Here is a 15,682-nt window from a genome sequence, read left to right on the forward strand (position 1 = left end):
GTGCCATTCCATGCATAGATGCTGCTACCATAACCAACGACTTGTTTCTCCTCATTCTTTCATCATTCTAGCCCCTATACCCTTTTAGGGGTGTTACATTTTCTGGAGGCACTGCCCAGATGATGCATTCGCAGGTAAAGTCTGCCGCTGAGCAGCCTTGCTAGCTAACCAGGGGAGAACATGGCACCACAGCAGCCCAAAGTGGAGGACTCTCAATGCCCCCTTCAGGTTAGCAGCCTGTCCCTTCGCCGGGATTTTCGCATCATGGGACAGATTGGTGAGCCCCAGCAGAAAGATCGTCTGTCATTCTCAAGTCTGGCTCGGCAAATTGACAGTGGGCTTAGGAAAGGATTTTCAGAGGAAGAGGTAACGGAGCAGGTGATCAGAGCGATTTGTCCAGGGCTAAGGATTCGGAGCTACCTGGAAGGACGGTCGGGACTAGATCTGCCAACCTTGAGGAAAATCCTTCGTGCCCACTACCGTGAGAAAGACGCAACAGCTCTGTTCCAAGAGTTGTCTACTGCTGCTCAGAGCCCAAAGGAAGCGGAACATGATTTTATCCTCAGAGCCATGGACTTGAAACAAAAGATTTTGTTTGCTTGTAAGGAAGCAGGATCGGGAGTACTGTATGGGGAGGAGCAGGTCCAGCAGATGTTTCTCCATGCAATCTCCACTGGCCTACAGAGTGATGTCATCCATCAGGAGTTGAAGCCATTCCTGATTAATAATGGCTCGGATGAGGAACTTCTGGAAGCCTTGACTGTGGCAGCAGGACATGAGACAGAGAGGCGGCAGAAGCTGATGGCAGGGAAGCCCCATCGGACCAGCTCCATCAATGAGGTTTCTGCATCACGAGAAACTTGACAAAAAAGAGAGTCATCAGCCCAAGGGAAAGCCTGAAAAACCAAACCTGCCTGACTGGGACCAGATGCAGGCAGCCATCCGTTCCATTGTCCAGAATGAGATCCAGACCTTTGCAACCCACCAGCCTCCTTCTAATAGACGCAAAAGTAGACGGGGTTGCAACATATGCCATGAAGCTGGCCGTGGAGATAGCTGCTCCCACTGTTTCAAATGTGTCAGCAGTGACCATTTTGCAAGGGGCTGCCACAACCAGGGAAACGGCAGCAGGGCGCCCCAAAGGGACATGGAGCGCCCAAATCAATCTCGTCCCGAACGTCAATGAAGCTGCCCCCAATTTCAGGAAACCGACAGAAAGTAGCCAGTTTGGTGGGGGAGAAGTGTACCTTATCGTGTCATATCAAAGGAGTTAAGACAGAGGTGTTGTGGGACACGGGAGCGCAAGTCTCTGTCCTCCCGAAGAGATGGCTTCAGCGGCATCATCCACAGGAAGGGATACGACCGATCTCTGACTTATTTCCTAACAGATCGCTACGCTTGACGGCAGCAAACAACACAGCAATACCATACCTGGGATATGTGGAACTCCCCGTCTGCCTGGATAGAGCAGAGAAGACTGAAATTCTGGTACCATTTTTAGTCACGAATTCGAGGGAAGACCACATCATTCTAGGGTACAATGTGATTGCTGAAGTAGTCGCAGACTCGACTCAAGATGTTGGCGTCTTCATGGCTGAAATCCTCCCTAATTATCCCAAGCCTACAATAACAGCTGTCATTGACTTGATAACCACGCCAGATGTCACTCCTGCCAGACCAGTCAAATCAGGAAGGAAAGTGCAATGCATACCTCCAGGCACATCAGTCATCACTTGCAAGATACATGCCAGGGGTTTGCGAGGTACCACCGCCCTGCTTGAACCAGCCCTTCCTCCATCGCTACTGGATGCCTTGGAAATCCAACCAGCCATTGTGGACATTGGAAAAGGCAAGCACTGCAAAATAGAGGTTGTGGTGACGAATGAAGCCTCATCAAAGATTTTTCTTCCCAAAACAAACAGTGGTTGCTTCACTAGAACCCATTGGAGATATCCAGTGGATCCCTCAGAATGATCATGTGACCACTAGTGAAGTCAAGGCATCTGTCTCCACCAATAACTGGCTCTCCAACTTCAAGCTCGATCACCTCCATCCATCTCAAAGGTCGATGGTATTAGATATGCTTCGAGAAGAAAAGGCTGCATTTTCCATGGGAGATGAAGATATTGGCCAGATAGGAGACCTCCATATGAAGATAAATTTGTCCGCTGATGTACCAGTGCAGAAGAATTACATGGCAATCCCACGTCCCCTCCTGCAAGAAGTGAAAGAGTACATCAACGATTTGCTGAGAAAGGACTGGATCCGAAAGTCTACCACTCCCTACTCCTCTCCAGTCGTCTGTGTCAGGAAGCGTGATGGGTCACTACGTTTGTGCATCGATTATCGGGCGCTTAATGCCAAAACGATTCCTGACAGACAGCCGATTCCAAGAATCCAAGATGTGCTAGACAGTCTTGGTGGGAACAAGTGGTTCTCGACACTGGACCAAGGGAAGGCTTACCACCAGGGTTTCGTCAGTGAAGATTGTAAGCACATGACAGTATTTGTGACACCCTGGGGCCTGTATGAGTGGAACAGGATTCCATTTGGGCTCACGAATGCCCCAGCCGTGTTCCAACGCTGCATGGAGGATTGCTTGGAGGGTCTGAGTGGAGACATTTGCCATGTCTATCTCGATGATGTGCTGGTGTACAGTGATACATTCGAAGACCATGTCCACCACCTAAAACAAGTACTGAAATGTGTCCTGGAAAAGGGGATCAACCTGAAACCCTCAAAATGCAGATTCTTTGAGAGAGAGGTCAAGTATCTCGGACGGATAGTTTCAGCAGACGGACACCGATCAGACCCGGCGATGTGGAAGCAGTTGAGGCACTCCGAGAGAAAACACCCAAGACAGTTGGTGAGTTGAGACGGGTGCTTGGGCTGATAGGTTACTATCGAAAGTACATCCCAAATTTCTCGAAGAAAGCTGGGCCCCTCTACAGCCTACTATCACCAACTTCAGACCACAAGACATCCCCAAAGCAGACCACAAAGAAAAATGAACACATCCTGCCTTCAAAACATCCCATTGAATGGAAACAGAACCACCAGGACATCTTGAACCATCTGATAGATAGTCTACTGGAGGCTCCTGTCATGGCACTTCCTGATTTCAAGAAGCCATTTGTACTACACACCGATGCTTCAAATGATGGACTGGGTGCGGTATTCTACCAGAGGCAAGAGGGAAAGTTGAGAGTGACTGCTTATGCTTCAAGAACCCTCACCCCTGCCGAGAAACAATATCATCTCCACTCTGGTAAGCTAGAGTTTTAAGCTCTGAAATGGGCCATCTGTGACCGTTTTAGGGATTACCTGTACTACTCCCCTCCATTCACAGTCTTCACTGACAACAACCCCCTAACCTATGTCCTCACTTCAGCAAAGTTGAATGCCACAGGTCATCGTTGGGTTGGAGAGTTGGCAGATTTCTCATTCAACATCAAGTACAGACCAGGCCGAGCCAATGCAGATGCAGATACGCTGTCCAGAATGCTGTTAGAAGCTGGTGACATTGATGAGTTCACTGAAGAAAACTCCCCATCCACCATCAGTGCTGTGTGCCAAGCTGTAGAAGCAGACCAGTTCCATGTTACCAGCTGGATAAATGCTGTGATGGCATCTGACAGTGATGACGGTATAGATACTGAGGTGTCCTCATCCTGCCAGTTTAGCAAGGAAGACATCACGAGAGCACAGGAGGAGGAACCGTCCATCTCATATGTACTGAAGGTTGTCCGCGATGGAAAACTCCCTGACCGGCCGGAGAGATGACAGCTGCCGAGGAAAACGTCGCAACTACTACGTGAATGGAAGAAGTTAGAGATAGATGGGGAAGGAATCCTCCGACGCAAGACTAGTTCCTACTATCAAGTTGTGCTTCCTGCAAAGTATAGACAGCTGGTGTATAAGGAACTGCATGACAACATGGGACATCTCGGCCCAGAGAAAGTCCTTCATCTTGCGCGAGAGAGATTCTACTGGCCAAACATAGAGGGTGACTTGACCAAGTACATCACACAGCAATGCTCATGTCTGAAACAGAAGAAACCCCAGAGACAAATCAGAGCAACTCTTGTTCCCATTGAAACTACACAGCCTTTTGAATTGGTTTCAATCGACTTTGTCCATCTAGAACGTAGTAAAGGGGATATGAGTACATATTGGTGGTGTTTGATCACTTCACCCGCTTTACCCAAGCCTACCCGACAAGAAACAAAAGTGGAAAGACGGCAGCCAACATCATCTTCAATAACTACTGTCTCAAGTACGGATTTCCAAAAAGACTTCATCATGACCAGGGCAGGGAGTTCAAAACTCACCTGTTCGATCATCTGCAAGAACTTTCTGGAATCTCTCACTCCCGCACTACACCATACCACCCACAAGGTAATGGTCAAGTCGAGAGATTTAACCGTACACTGCTAGCAATGCTGCGTACTCTAGGAGAGGAACAGAAGAGCAGCTGGAGTGACTACGTTGGTAAGGTTGTGCATAACAAAACGAAGGGTGAACAAGTTGAAAATTTCTCTGAACAGGTTCAGAACAGTGATGAGAGCGACGAAAAGATGGACTCTATTTTTGAAATTCCTGAAGGCAACGTAAGTTCTCAGACAAACGATGTTGAAGACGCTGCTCAGGAAAATGATACAGCTCCAGATACCAGTATTGCTCCTGAACCAGCAGATCTTCCCAACGACATGCCCATGACTGTTCCGAGAGAAGAAGAGGCCAGTGAACCCTTTACTCGAAGGCACAGCAACTCCGGAAACCGACAGGACCGAGGTGGCGACTGAAATGCCTCGCCCATGAACAAAACGCCCTCAGTCTCGCCGCACATACGACCAACTTGGGCATCCATCCCTTGTGCCCCAGTATGGAAATGTGATGTCAGTCCACCACACCCCTGACATCAACCATCCTGCCCCATTTAATTTCTCACCTTTTCAATCAGTACCTCCAATGCTTTTCCCCATGCCTTTCCATCCTACCCCAGGACCTGCTCCTTTAACCACTCCATCCCACAATCCGTTTCACTCTCACTACCAAGTGTTCCAGCCACCAGGTGATAATGCTGATAGACAGACTCAGCCAGTGCATTCTTGGCCATTCATGATGGGACCACCGTATCCAGTAGGACAACCCCTGTGGCCGCCGAGCAACGATGGACGTTGGGCGTGGCCGCCGACCAGCACAGTGCAGCAGCAAGTCCCTCAGCAGAACTGATGCAAAGGTCTCATGAACTGTAAAACCTAAGTTAGATTGAAAGTCTACAGTGACAAGATTGGTATCTGAGTTTAATTTCATTTAAGGTCAATGTTAAATATATTGGCATAGGTTTTGATGTTGGAGTGATAGTCGGAAAAGAAATCACAGCGCTGTGTGACAGGAAAGTGGGGGAATAAGAGAGTGCAGATACTCTATAAGAATGCAAAGATACTCACGATGGAGTAAATGCATTATATATTTTGCTGACATTCTTTTGACGGACATCACTCGTAAGAAAATGCCAGTAGATTATCTTTAACATCAAAGAATGCTCACTGTCACAAGTTAAAGTCAGTTGACTGCAGATGGCAACATTAATGGAAAGTGCACACCATTGATGTTTGTTTTCACTAAAATTATGGGAGCAATAATGGATAAAGCTGATCACGTGAAATATAAAAATGGGTAGTTGGTGTATGCCAAGATGGAACATTGTTCTTTACACTGCTGTTTTGTAAATAGATTGCTTAAGTGATTAAATGTCGAGGACGACATTTTTTTCTGGTCGGGAAGAGTGTGATCCTGGGAATGGGATGGAAATTGCTCCCCCCCTCCATTTTTTCATTACTTACCTTAAAGGGTTATAACACATGCTTGCTGTACACACTTTGATAAGAGGCATCCCTCCCAGATTACATAACCCCTCCCTACTGGAGAATGGAAGAGTCTAAGGAGTTTGGGTGAGGAGAGGCAGTGGCAGGAAGTGACAGCAGCCTTTGTGCCATTCCATGCATAGATGCTGCTACCACAACCAACGACTTGTTTCTCCTCATTCTTTCATCAATCTAGCCCCTATACCCTTTTAGGGGTGTTACAACATGCATTATCAAGCACTTAAAAGGGACAAGTATCTTTTAAGATTTTGGCATATCATAAGGAAAATATTATGAACATAGATTAAGTACATTCAGTCACTAATGTTAACCTGTTGAGGACGGGTTGATTTTGATACAACACGCATGTCTCATAGACACTTGCCCGAGTATACTCGGTACTCGTCCTCAACGGGGTAATTGTTATCCTTTTTTTGTTTTGACCATTATGAGGAACAACCATGCTAGGCTGTTGTAAATGGTACTTCCTCAAACTCAGAGTGGTTTGCAATGTCTCACAAAAGCATGTACCGGTAGTAAATCTGTTACAAAATGATGCATGAGCTGAACATGAACCTTCCGGCTTGAGTACCATTTACAACATGACAGAATCTTTAGTTTACTGTAACAGTGGATATTTTTGCGCGAGTAATTTTTCGCGGTCGACCGGATACTGTATAAGTGGTTTCTTTCGCGTACAGAAACTTTCGCGATTTCCATCGGTGCCGACTTTTTCGCGTGTGGTTAAATTCGCGGTCGGTAATGACAGCGTTGTACAAGCAACGAGTTCAAAACATTTTCACGTGTGGTTAAATTCGCGGTTCAACCTCCAAGCGCGAAAAGCGCGAAAATTAAACCACCGCGAAAGAAACCACTTATACAGTAATATGCATTTCGCATGTTTTTCATTCCACGTAATGATGTTAACTACTGGAACATATGGCATGCAAAAATATTTGCATACTCTTATTTTCAGTTTCACGCTAGTTTCTGGTTGCACGAAATGCATTACATGCTCAAACTGTCATGTGGAAAAGTTAATGACACGTTTATATAACTTTCTTCCAAGCTTTGATACATATTTTGTATTTGTACCTGCAGTGTATCCTTGTTACCTGCATCTAGATAATCTGGTCTTGCTTTCAAATTGAAGTATGCTCAGATCTTACATACATGTAAGCTGATTCTTCATCACTCCATTGAAGGATGTTACATGAACAGGACAAAAATGATAATAAATTATCAATTGCTACAAACTTTAAATGGACAGTCTACAAGCACGTTTGGGTATTAATAGGAGGCATGCTGGTCAATCATCATGGATTTTCTTTTTCAGGCTAAAAGTTATCATGCAAAATGACTAATGGTACAGTTGAACCTCTCGTATCCGGACAAGTCGGGACCGGGGCTCATCCGGATAAGGGATTTGGCCAGATACAGGAGACTCAATGCTTTATACATGTACATGTATACACATGATGTAGCCCATTGTAGTACCACATGTAGTAATGTGTATACTGCAACCTTTTCATTGTTACATTTGGGGATGTTTGGGGATCTTAAAATGTCTGAAGGCAACAATTTGGAAGGAAATTTGATGTAATGTATGTTAATCATGTTGGAAGCAATATGTAATTCATGTGTGTTTGTGTAGGGGTTCTCAAGGAGTTGGGAATCCCCCTTTCCTCCCATTAAAAAATCACGGCGAGATTGCGTCCGTATGATAGAGAGATCCGGATAAAGGGAGGCCAGATAAGAGAGGTTCAACTGTATATGCATGCAACTGACAGTATTTCATCTATTATGAAGTGTGTAGTGGTTTAGAATTGTAATACTGGTACACTTAGTGCTAAATGTGGTCTATCACTGATAGTATCTTTGATACTATGATATGAACTCACATGTGTGGACACTTTTACAAAACCGTAAAAAAGGCATCAATCGACCAATCAATGTGTATAGAAGACAAAGGTTCCCTACATTTAGGTTGCACTCACATTTGTGACTCCTGTCCTGAACGGACATAGCACAGCAAGCACATGGATGTCACTAAATTCATAAAAAATAAACGCAGATGCAGTATTGCAATGACAATAATGAAATCGGAGTTCACCTTTAAAGCCAAGTTACTGTAGTGATAATGGAGGATAAATGAGACATGTAAAGCATATTTGGCAAATGAAACACACAGAACTTGACATTATAACATTTGAGCATTAAGGCAAATGGAAAGACCTTCTAAAGTCTATTTCCATGACTTTCTGCCTGTCCCTGTCTCTAACTTGTGTCTTTTTATTCACAGGATTTGTCTTCACCTGGTTCTTCCTTTCTTTCTTGGGCTGCCTCCTAACAGCGTCAGTATCGTATGGCTTAAAGTGAGTAATTCTCGGTTTACTGTCTGTGTCCGCTGCACCAAGGCCACGCCTGTCTCTCTTGAGGATGGTCTTCACTGGGAACTTGTTGCCCTCCCCTGCCTTCCCCAGGCCCATCTCTTGGTCCCATCCGTCCTGGAGGAGCATCTGGTATCCCCTGTTGGACTCCGGTATATGGTAGAGGGTTGACTTTGGAGCATGCTTGCAGCTGAACAGATGTGCAGTGGAACGCTGATGCATGTCAGAAGCACTGTTGCGGATCTCAACTTGGCACGCATCACACCAGTATGGCTGGTTAGTTCTGGAAGGAGAAGAGCATGTCGCTCCCGTGACTACTTCAGTTGTAGCCGGACTGCCCTCTTCACACTGCTGCAGGAACCTAGCGATTGAGTGGTGTCCAGCCAAGTTAGCAAGATCTGAAGCAGACTGCCCTTGTTTGTTATGGTGATGACACAGAAAAGGGTCCTTCTTTGTGAGGTACTTGACAAGACGAAAGTGGCCACTGTATGCCGCACACATGAGGGCATTCCAGCCATACTGATCACTGTGTTTAAGAGATACATCTCCTTTAGACAGCAGGCCCTTCACTCCACGTAAACTCCCCTCCTGGCAGTGACGCAATAATTCATGAAGTCTCTTTGACGTATCTCCTCGACGAGAGCCTGCACTTGAACTTGAACAGCCTGCTTCGCCTTTCTGGCTTGAATTGTGAAATGAACCATGCTGTTTGTTGCCCATTTTCCTCGATTGTTGATGTTGTTCACTATTTCGTAACTCTGGTGTTGGCTGTGATGGTTCAGATGCTATGATACTCTCATAAAATTCCTTGGCTTGCCTTCCTCTCTCCTCATCATCCTGAGTCTGGAGGGGCTGGAGATGTTCTCCATTGCCTGACACATGGTCATTGCAATCCTTCGCTCTGACAAACAACACTGGCTCCAAGCCAAAGGCCATGTTGATCACTGACGACAATGCCAATTGTGGTATACCTGTAAAGACAATGGTTTACAGTGATGATCAAAAGAGCTAATATCAATGCACACATAAAATTTATCATTATTGCAACAATGGAGGGAAAGTTTGAATTCAATTTTACTTTACTTTACAAGAGGATTTGAACAGCTTGAGTGACTGGGCAGAGAAATGGCAGTTGAAATTCAATGTTGGTAAATGCAGTATCATGCACTATAGGAAACAACATTCCCCTAACACATACAGTACGATATGAGAGATGGAGTAAAACGAACCCAAATCGAGACAAGGGAGGAAGAGAAGGATCTGGGAGTAACATTTGACCCCACACTCAAGTTCAGTAGACATGTAGGAAGAGTTGCAAATAAAGCAAATAGGATAGTGGACCTAGCTTATCAGAAGGACTTTTGACCACATTGATGAAGATATGTTCTCCCTCCTCAAAGCATTAGTGAGACCACACCTTGAATATGGCAATTGTGTTTGGAGCCCACAACTCAAGCGCGACAGAAGCACCATAGAAAAAGTTCAAAGAAGAGCAACAAAAATAATACCTAATCTACATAATCTGCCATATGCTGAAAGATTAGAGAAATTGAAACTGCCTACTCTTGCCTACAGAAGACTCAGAGGTGACATGATCCAAGTCTTCAAAATCATGAATGGCTTCACTGATACCAACTGTTCCAAGCTTTTCAGAGCAAAAGATGAGAAAGTTTATCTTCGGGGCCACAACTTCAAGATCCAGAAACAACATGCACGTCAGAACATCAGGAAGAACAACTTCACTCACAGGGTAGTATCTCACTGGAACCTGCTACCAAAGTCAGCCGTGGAAGCAACTAACGTTACACTTAACTTACAAGTTACAGTTAACAGTGATAACAGATATAAATTTAGATTCAAGTCAGAAGTAGATGCATTCCTGTCAAAGAAATACAACAAGTTCACATATTCCGCAGAGCAATCATCTGAAATAGTAGCAGTCATTAGTGCAATAAAAAGATGAGGCACTTAAGTTTGATATACAGTGGAAACTTGCTGAAAGTGGGAGGGCATTACAACTACAAGACTACTGTCTTTCCAGAGAAGCCCGACAAGACAGGTGAATACAGGTGAATACGATCTGGGTGAGACTTCTCGTCGACTCATTCTTGCCCTGTACAATGCCATCTTGCGTCATGCACACTGCCCCAAAACATTCAAGGAAGGGCTCATACTCCCTCTACATAAAGGGAAAGGGAAAGACCCACACGATCCACGGAACTATAGAGGCATAACTTTGACATCTGTCCTATGTAAGCTCCTTGAGCTGTCTCTTAAGCCTCATATTGAACGTCAGCTCTATATTACCAACATCCCAGATGGACTTCAGTTTGGATTTAGGAAAGGATTCTCTTGCTCTCTCACATCCATTTCACTCGAGCTTGTTATTGAATTGAATACCATTCGTAAACAACCAACATACTTAGCTCTTCTCGATGCGGAAAAGGCTTTCGACACTGTCTGGCACAGTGGTCTTTCTTGTAAGCTGAATTCTTCGAAGCTAGAACCGTGTATTCTGGATATGTTGCAATCAATGTACAACGGCTTAGAAAGCAAAGTATTCTGGAAGGGTAAGGTCAGCAACCCGATCCCTGTCACCCAAGGTGTAAGACAAGGCGGGGTCTTGTCTCCATTACTCTACACTACATTCGTTGATGACTTGATAAAGGAGCTAAGAGAGAAGAATCTTGGATGCTCAATAGACGGCCGTTTCTCGGGTGTGGTAGTTCTTGCTGATGATGTAGCACTCATCGCTAACTCTCCAGATCAGCTGCAACAGATGTTAGAGGTCACCTTCAACTACGCGGAGTATTGGCATTACAAAATTAATCCCTCCAAAAGTACAGTGATTGCTATCAACAATGCTTAGCAACCTACGAGATCATCTTGGTGTATCAATGGATTCATTGTTGAGGAGAAATTGAGTCATCCTCATCTTGGGGTCATTAAATCAGGCTCACGGTATGATCCTACAGACAACATCATTGGAACTGGTCTCCGTACTTTTTATGCCTTGACTGGCTCTGGAGCTTATACAGGAGGGCTTATTCCTACACTTGTATCCCAGTTATGGAGGATTTTTTGTATCCCGAGAATGTTGCATGGCTCATCGACCACTAAATTCACAAAATTGATGCTGCAGAAGTTGGATGGGGCACAGTCCCATCTCTTCAAGCAAGTACTTAGAGTGCCAAAATCAGCTGCTGACGAGATAGTCTATCTGCTCACCAACCTCTTGCCTCTCTCTGCCCAGATAGATCTTGACAGATTGTTGCTTCTAGGCCAACTCGCCAGCCTTGACCATAGCCGTTATGAGTTCAGAACATTTTTAGCAGCTCTCAAAGCTTGTACACCTACGGTTCAAGTCCTACAAGAGACTGTGTTGAAATATAATCTTCCAGATCTACATAGCATTGTCTCTACACCACTCCCGTACTCAACTTGGAAGAGGTTGACTAAATACAGAGTCTATCAGGCTGTAAGACATCTTACCATACAAGGAATCCGCTCCAAGTCGTCTCTCAAGTTCTGGATAGATAACGTTCCACCCTCTGCTAATCTCCTATATCCAAAGAACCCCCCGTCTCCTATCATCCGTCATGCTTTAATAATTAGAGCCAAACTTCTGTCATTCACATACTTGACACAAGAGAGAGTCTCCGTACTCAGTCGCCACGTCTGCACTCAAGCATTGCCGCGCCGCCGCGCCTGGCGACACTCACGCCAGTAATCGCTCGCATTTCAGCATTCGCATGGGTCGTTGGACATCGCATTTAAATCCATGATTTTAGATATGATGCCTCAATCCGATTTTGCTCAAATTTCGTGAGTAACTAGGAAACTTGTGAAGCTTTATGGACATAATCAAGCGAATTGCCGCAGTCCTTTCATTTTCGCGTTGCATTGCAAAAAAGCGTGGAGACTCCTTATAAGGGGTGCCCCGGGGGTTACTTATAAGGGGGACGGGGTTACTTATAAGGGGGACGGGTTACTTATAAGGAGGGGCCCCCCTTGTGAGTGGGTTTCCCGAACTGTACTGTACCTTATATAACCTTTCAACCTTGCCTGCCATCTGTAATCCAAAATAACCTGCTTCTTCTATCCCTCTTCTTTCTTCATAAAATCCATACTTGCCGTTCTACTTATGTTTAATACCATTATCTTATCTTGCTGGATTTGCATATCTGGATTCCAGGAATCTCCAAAATAGTGGCGGGATCAGCTAAGAGAGAGGAAGATTGACAACACAAAAAGCAATAGGTGGGAACGTGCACATCACACAAGAACTTGAGTTGAAGACAGTCAGAAGATCAGTAATTAGACTTTCAGTCATGCGCTGCGCAAAATGTTATGACAAATGCGGTGTAGCTACGGTTACAATGAAAGGAATTAATCAATTATACTCACAAACTTCTCACGTCATCTTCTTTGAAGCAGTCACTAGCATTTTCGTAGTCGTAGAAATGTAGTCGCAACGTTTTCCCGACGTGATGAGTAAGCCTGTCGCTTGTAATGTGTGTGTAGTCAGCTAGTACACAGTCATCATCCGCACGCACCTAGCTATGCTACGCACGTTCGGCCGTCCCGAGACCCGCCGGCGGGGGCGGCGCGGCGTACCCGACGCGCGGCTCGGTTGCTGAAGTTGCTGTGACAACCGAAAGCGAGCTGAAAATGGCAACGGAACGAGCTGAGTCGATGTACGAAAATGCGAGATTAAATCTCCTTGAAGTCATAGAGGAGAGAAATAGGGCACTGAATAAGGTGAGGGAGTATGCCTGGTATCTAAATTTGTGATATTAACCAAATTTCTAACATATGAAAGTAGTTTTTTAAATGACTATCACGTTCCACTACTACGACCGGTCTACGTAAATACTAAGTAATAATTACAGTACATGTACCTCGATCCTCGGACTCACCACCCGCCTCTCGCAGCTCCGCCGGGCCGGGTTGCGGGTGATCTGAAGCCGATTATGCATTCGGCTCCGGCTTACCCTGGTCGTCACAGTTTTGCTTGCTTTCTTTCCCCCGCTTAGCAAAGAGAACCAATCATGACTGACATGAAATCACAAGTTAAGTTGCTACCTCTCTACTTTATGGTTATCATGGCATAAAATACATGATTTAACTTATGTTCTGTTGAGCCTAAGCCCAAGGCAGATCAACAGATTATAACTTTGTTTGGGATGAAAGTATGTGTTTCAAGAAAAAATAGACTAACAATAGTGAATAGAGACCTTTCTATATCATGAAATGAAACAATGGTAGAGATTGCAGAAAACTTGACTTGACTTGTGTAACTAGAAGTGTCTAACAAACTAAGCTTAAAAAGGCAGGAGAATTGTAACGATACACCAAAGCCAAAGGTGGACTACTGAACAGGAAGAAGAAGGCACACAGATATCTGGACTGTTGTCTGTAGTGGTAGTGGTACATGTCTAGATTCATATCGACGGGTACAGTGTTCCCTATTTGATGCACTGCCACATCTCATTCTAACTGCGACAAGCCTGACAACTAGATTTCTAAGGGAGCGCCCCAGGGTTATGCCACATCCTGCCTGGGGTACCATCATGCCAGGGAGGTCATGGGAACCTCCCTGTTCATGCCGGATTAGGGCATTTAGCCATTGTGTAGCACCATCTTGTGTTCATAAGATGTACAGACTACAGTTACACACATACTCTGCCATTATTGTGGCCAAATTTAAGCAGTCCGCGATAATGATCCCAATGGCAATTCAGCCAAGTTATGATGTTTCTACTGTACCATATACAATATAGTGATTATAGATCATAGCTCTGTACTTTTACTTTTTCATTTTTTTCCACTTTTTTCTTAGAAACGTTGGCCTGTAGAATCCAATTTTGAACAGCAATCCAGCAAGAGGTCATTTTAATCCACCCCTTTGGTAACATGCAACCCCGCATTTAATTCAGAAATCTGATTCTAATCAAGTTCTAAGATTACACATATTTTCTTCTCTTTTTTTTGGGGGGGGGGGGGGGGATGGGGCGGAGGAGAAGTCAATTCTGACCGAAAACAGAAATGGAAGTAGTTGTGATAAGACTAGCTATAATATGTGTGCTGATCAACATTGCACAGTTCATTGCTTGTGCTAGCTGGCTTGTGATACTGTGATGTTGCTGTTATTGTACAGAGATATATATTCCATATATACAATTGATGAGCTCTTGGAATATTGCTCTTGTGTACATGGAATGATTTACCAAAGAGTGATGCAAATAAAACTTGAATCGGTTCAGAGGAGAGCGACCAAGTTGGTGTCTGAATTTAAATCATTGTCATATTCTGAGAGACTGAAGTCTTTGGGGATTTTATCCCTAGAGTATCAATGCGAATGTACAGATATGATTCTAGTGTTCAAGATTTTGCTTGATCATATGGAAGATTTTGATCCAGCTGTTCTCATTTTTATCAATGATCAAGTTACACAGGGTCATATAAAGTTTAAGATGTATAAAGGAAGGTGTCAAAACTAGTATGAGGTTAAACTCTTTCAGCGTGAGAGTTGTAAATTCTTGGAATAGCCTTTGTGTAGAAGCTGTCGAGGCAACATCTGTTGACGTTTTCAAGTCTAAGCTCAATGATCACTGGAAACAAAAGCATGACAAATGTAATCCAGATTGCATAAACTGACCATCCTGTGGATACCTAACATGGAAACTCGTAAGGCTCTGGATTGAATCCTTTGAATGGCTCTCTACAAGTTTTTGACTTACTGGGTGTCATCATCTATTTAGATACCGGTAATCAATTCCGGCAATACACAAAACAAAGTGAAACAGAAAGAGAGAGTGGGGTGGGGGGGGGGGGGGGGTGTCAACAAAGAAGATGAGAAAGGAAAAAGAGATCATAAAAGATAATATTGGAAGACAGAGAATAGAAAGAACATTGACACAATCTCAAACGGTATTTACAATGACTTCAAGAGATCATACAGGAGAAATTCCTTCATGCTGGGTAAATATGTAGTACAAAACTGAAATCTTGATCAATGGAAGTTCAAGCAGTATCAGATGTAAATCTGATAAGAGGTTGACAGGTCTTGAAAAAGCTCCCCCTTCATGTAGGTTACTCATAATAGATTTAAATCTAGATCTAGTATTGATTTTGTGGTAGCAATGTAATGCTTGATTACACATTCCTGGGTCACTGTCAGGACCACAAAAGGCAAAGGCTGAAATTTGCCATGATGAACAAAAGAAGAAAAGAGAAAGCAAAAATTTAATTGATGGCTGTATGCATAAGGGGATTTATATCTCTTTGTTGTGTAGTCGAATAGATAAGATAGACACTTCTTGTTTCCGAATAGTGCAACTGAAATGACCCTGAGAAAGTACCGTGTTTTCAACCGTCCAGTGGTCTCAGGCAATATTGACTTTGTTCTGCGTTGCTTTA

The 15,682-nt window shown here is 44.2% G+C and overlaps 2 protein-coding genes across 2 annotated transcripts; one reads left to right on the top strand and one right to left on the bottom strand.

The window, feature by feature from the left end:
• Positions 1 to 7,948: 7,948 nt before the first annotated feature.
• Positions 7,949 to 9,196, bottom strand: LOC139743228 (G patch domain and ankyrin repeat-containing protein 1-like). Its single transcript, XM_071653722.1, has one exon. It carries the CDS (start codon positions 9,194 to 9,196, stop codon positions 8,087 to 8,089), a length of 1,110 nt encoding a protein of 369 aa, XP_071509823.1. The 3' UTR covers positions 7,949 to 8,086.
• A 270-nt stretch (positions 9,197 to 9,466) lies between these two features.
• On the top strand, positions 9,467 to 11,129 carry LOC139743229 (uncharacterized). The gene is given in 3 exon segments (XM_071653723.1): positions 9,467 to 9,601; positions 9,603 to 10,039; positions 10,730 to 11,129. Coding segments are annotated over 3 exon segments (972 nt in total).
• The last annotated feature ends 4,553 nt before the right edge of the window (positions 11,130 to 15,682 follow it).

Source organism: Diadema antillarum, unplaced genomic scaffold (genome assembly GCF_040938485.1).
Source record: "Diadema antillarum isolate AM-2024a unplaced genomic scaffold, OU_Dant_1.0 seq00001060_RagTag, whole genome shotgun sequence".
Classification (NCBI taxonomy): Eukaryota; Metazoa; Echinodermata; class Echinoidea; order Diadematoida; family Diadematidae; genus Diadema; species Diadema antillarum.

Coding starts and splice junctions, on each gene's coding strand:
- LOC139743228 (XM_071653722.1), bottom strand. CDS start 9,196: ATGGCCTTTGGCTTGGAGCCAGTGTTGTTTGTCAGAGCGAAGGATTGC.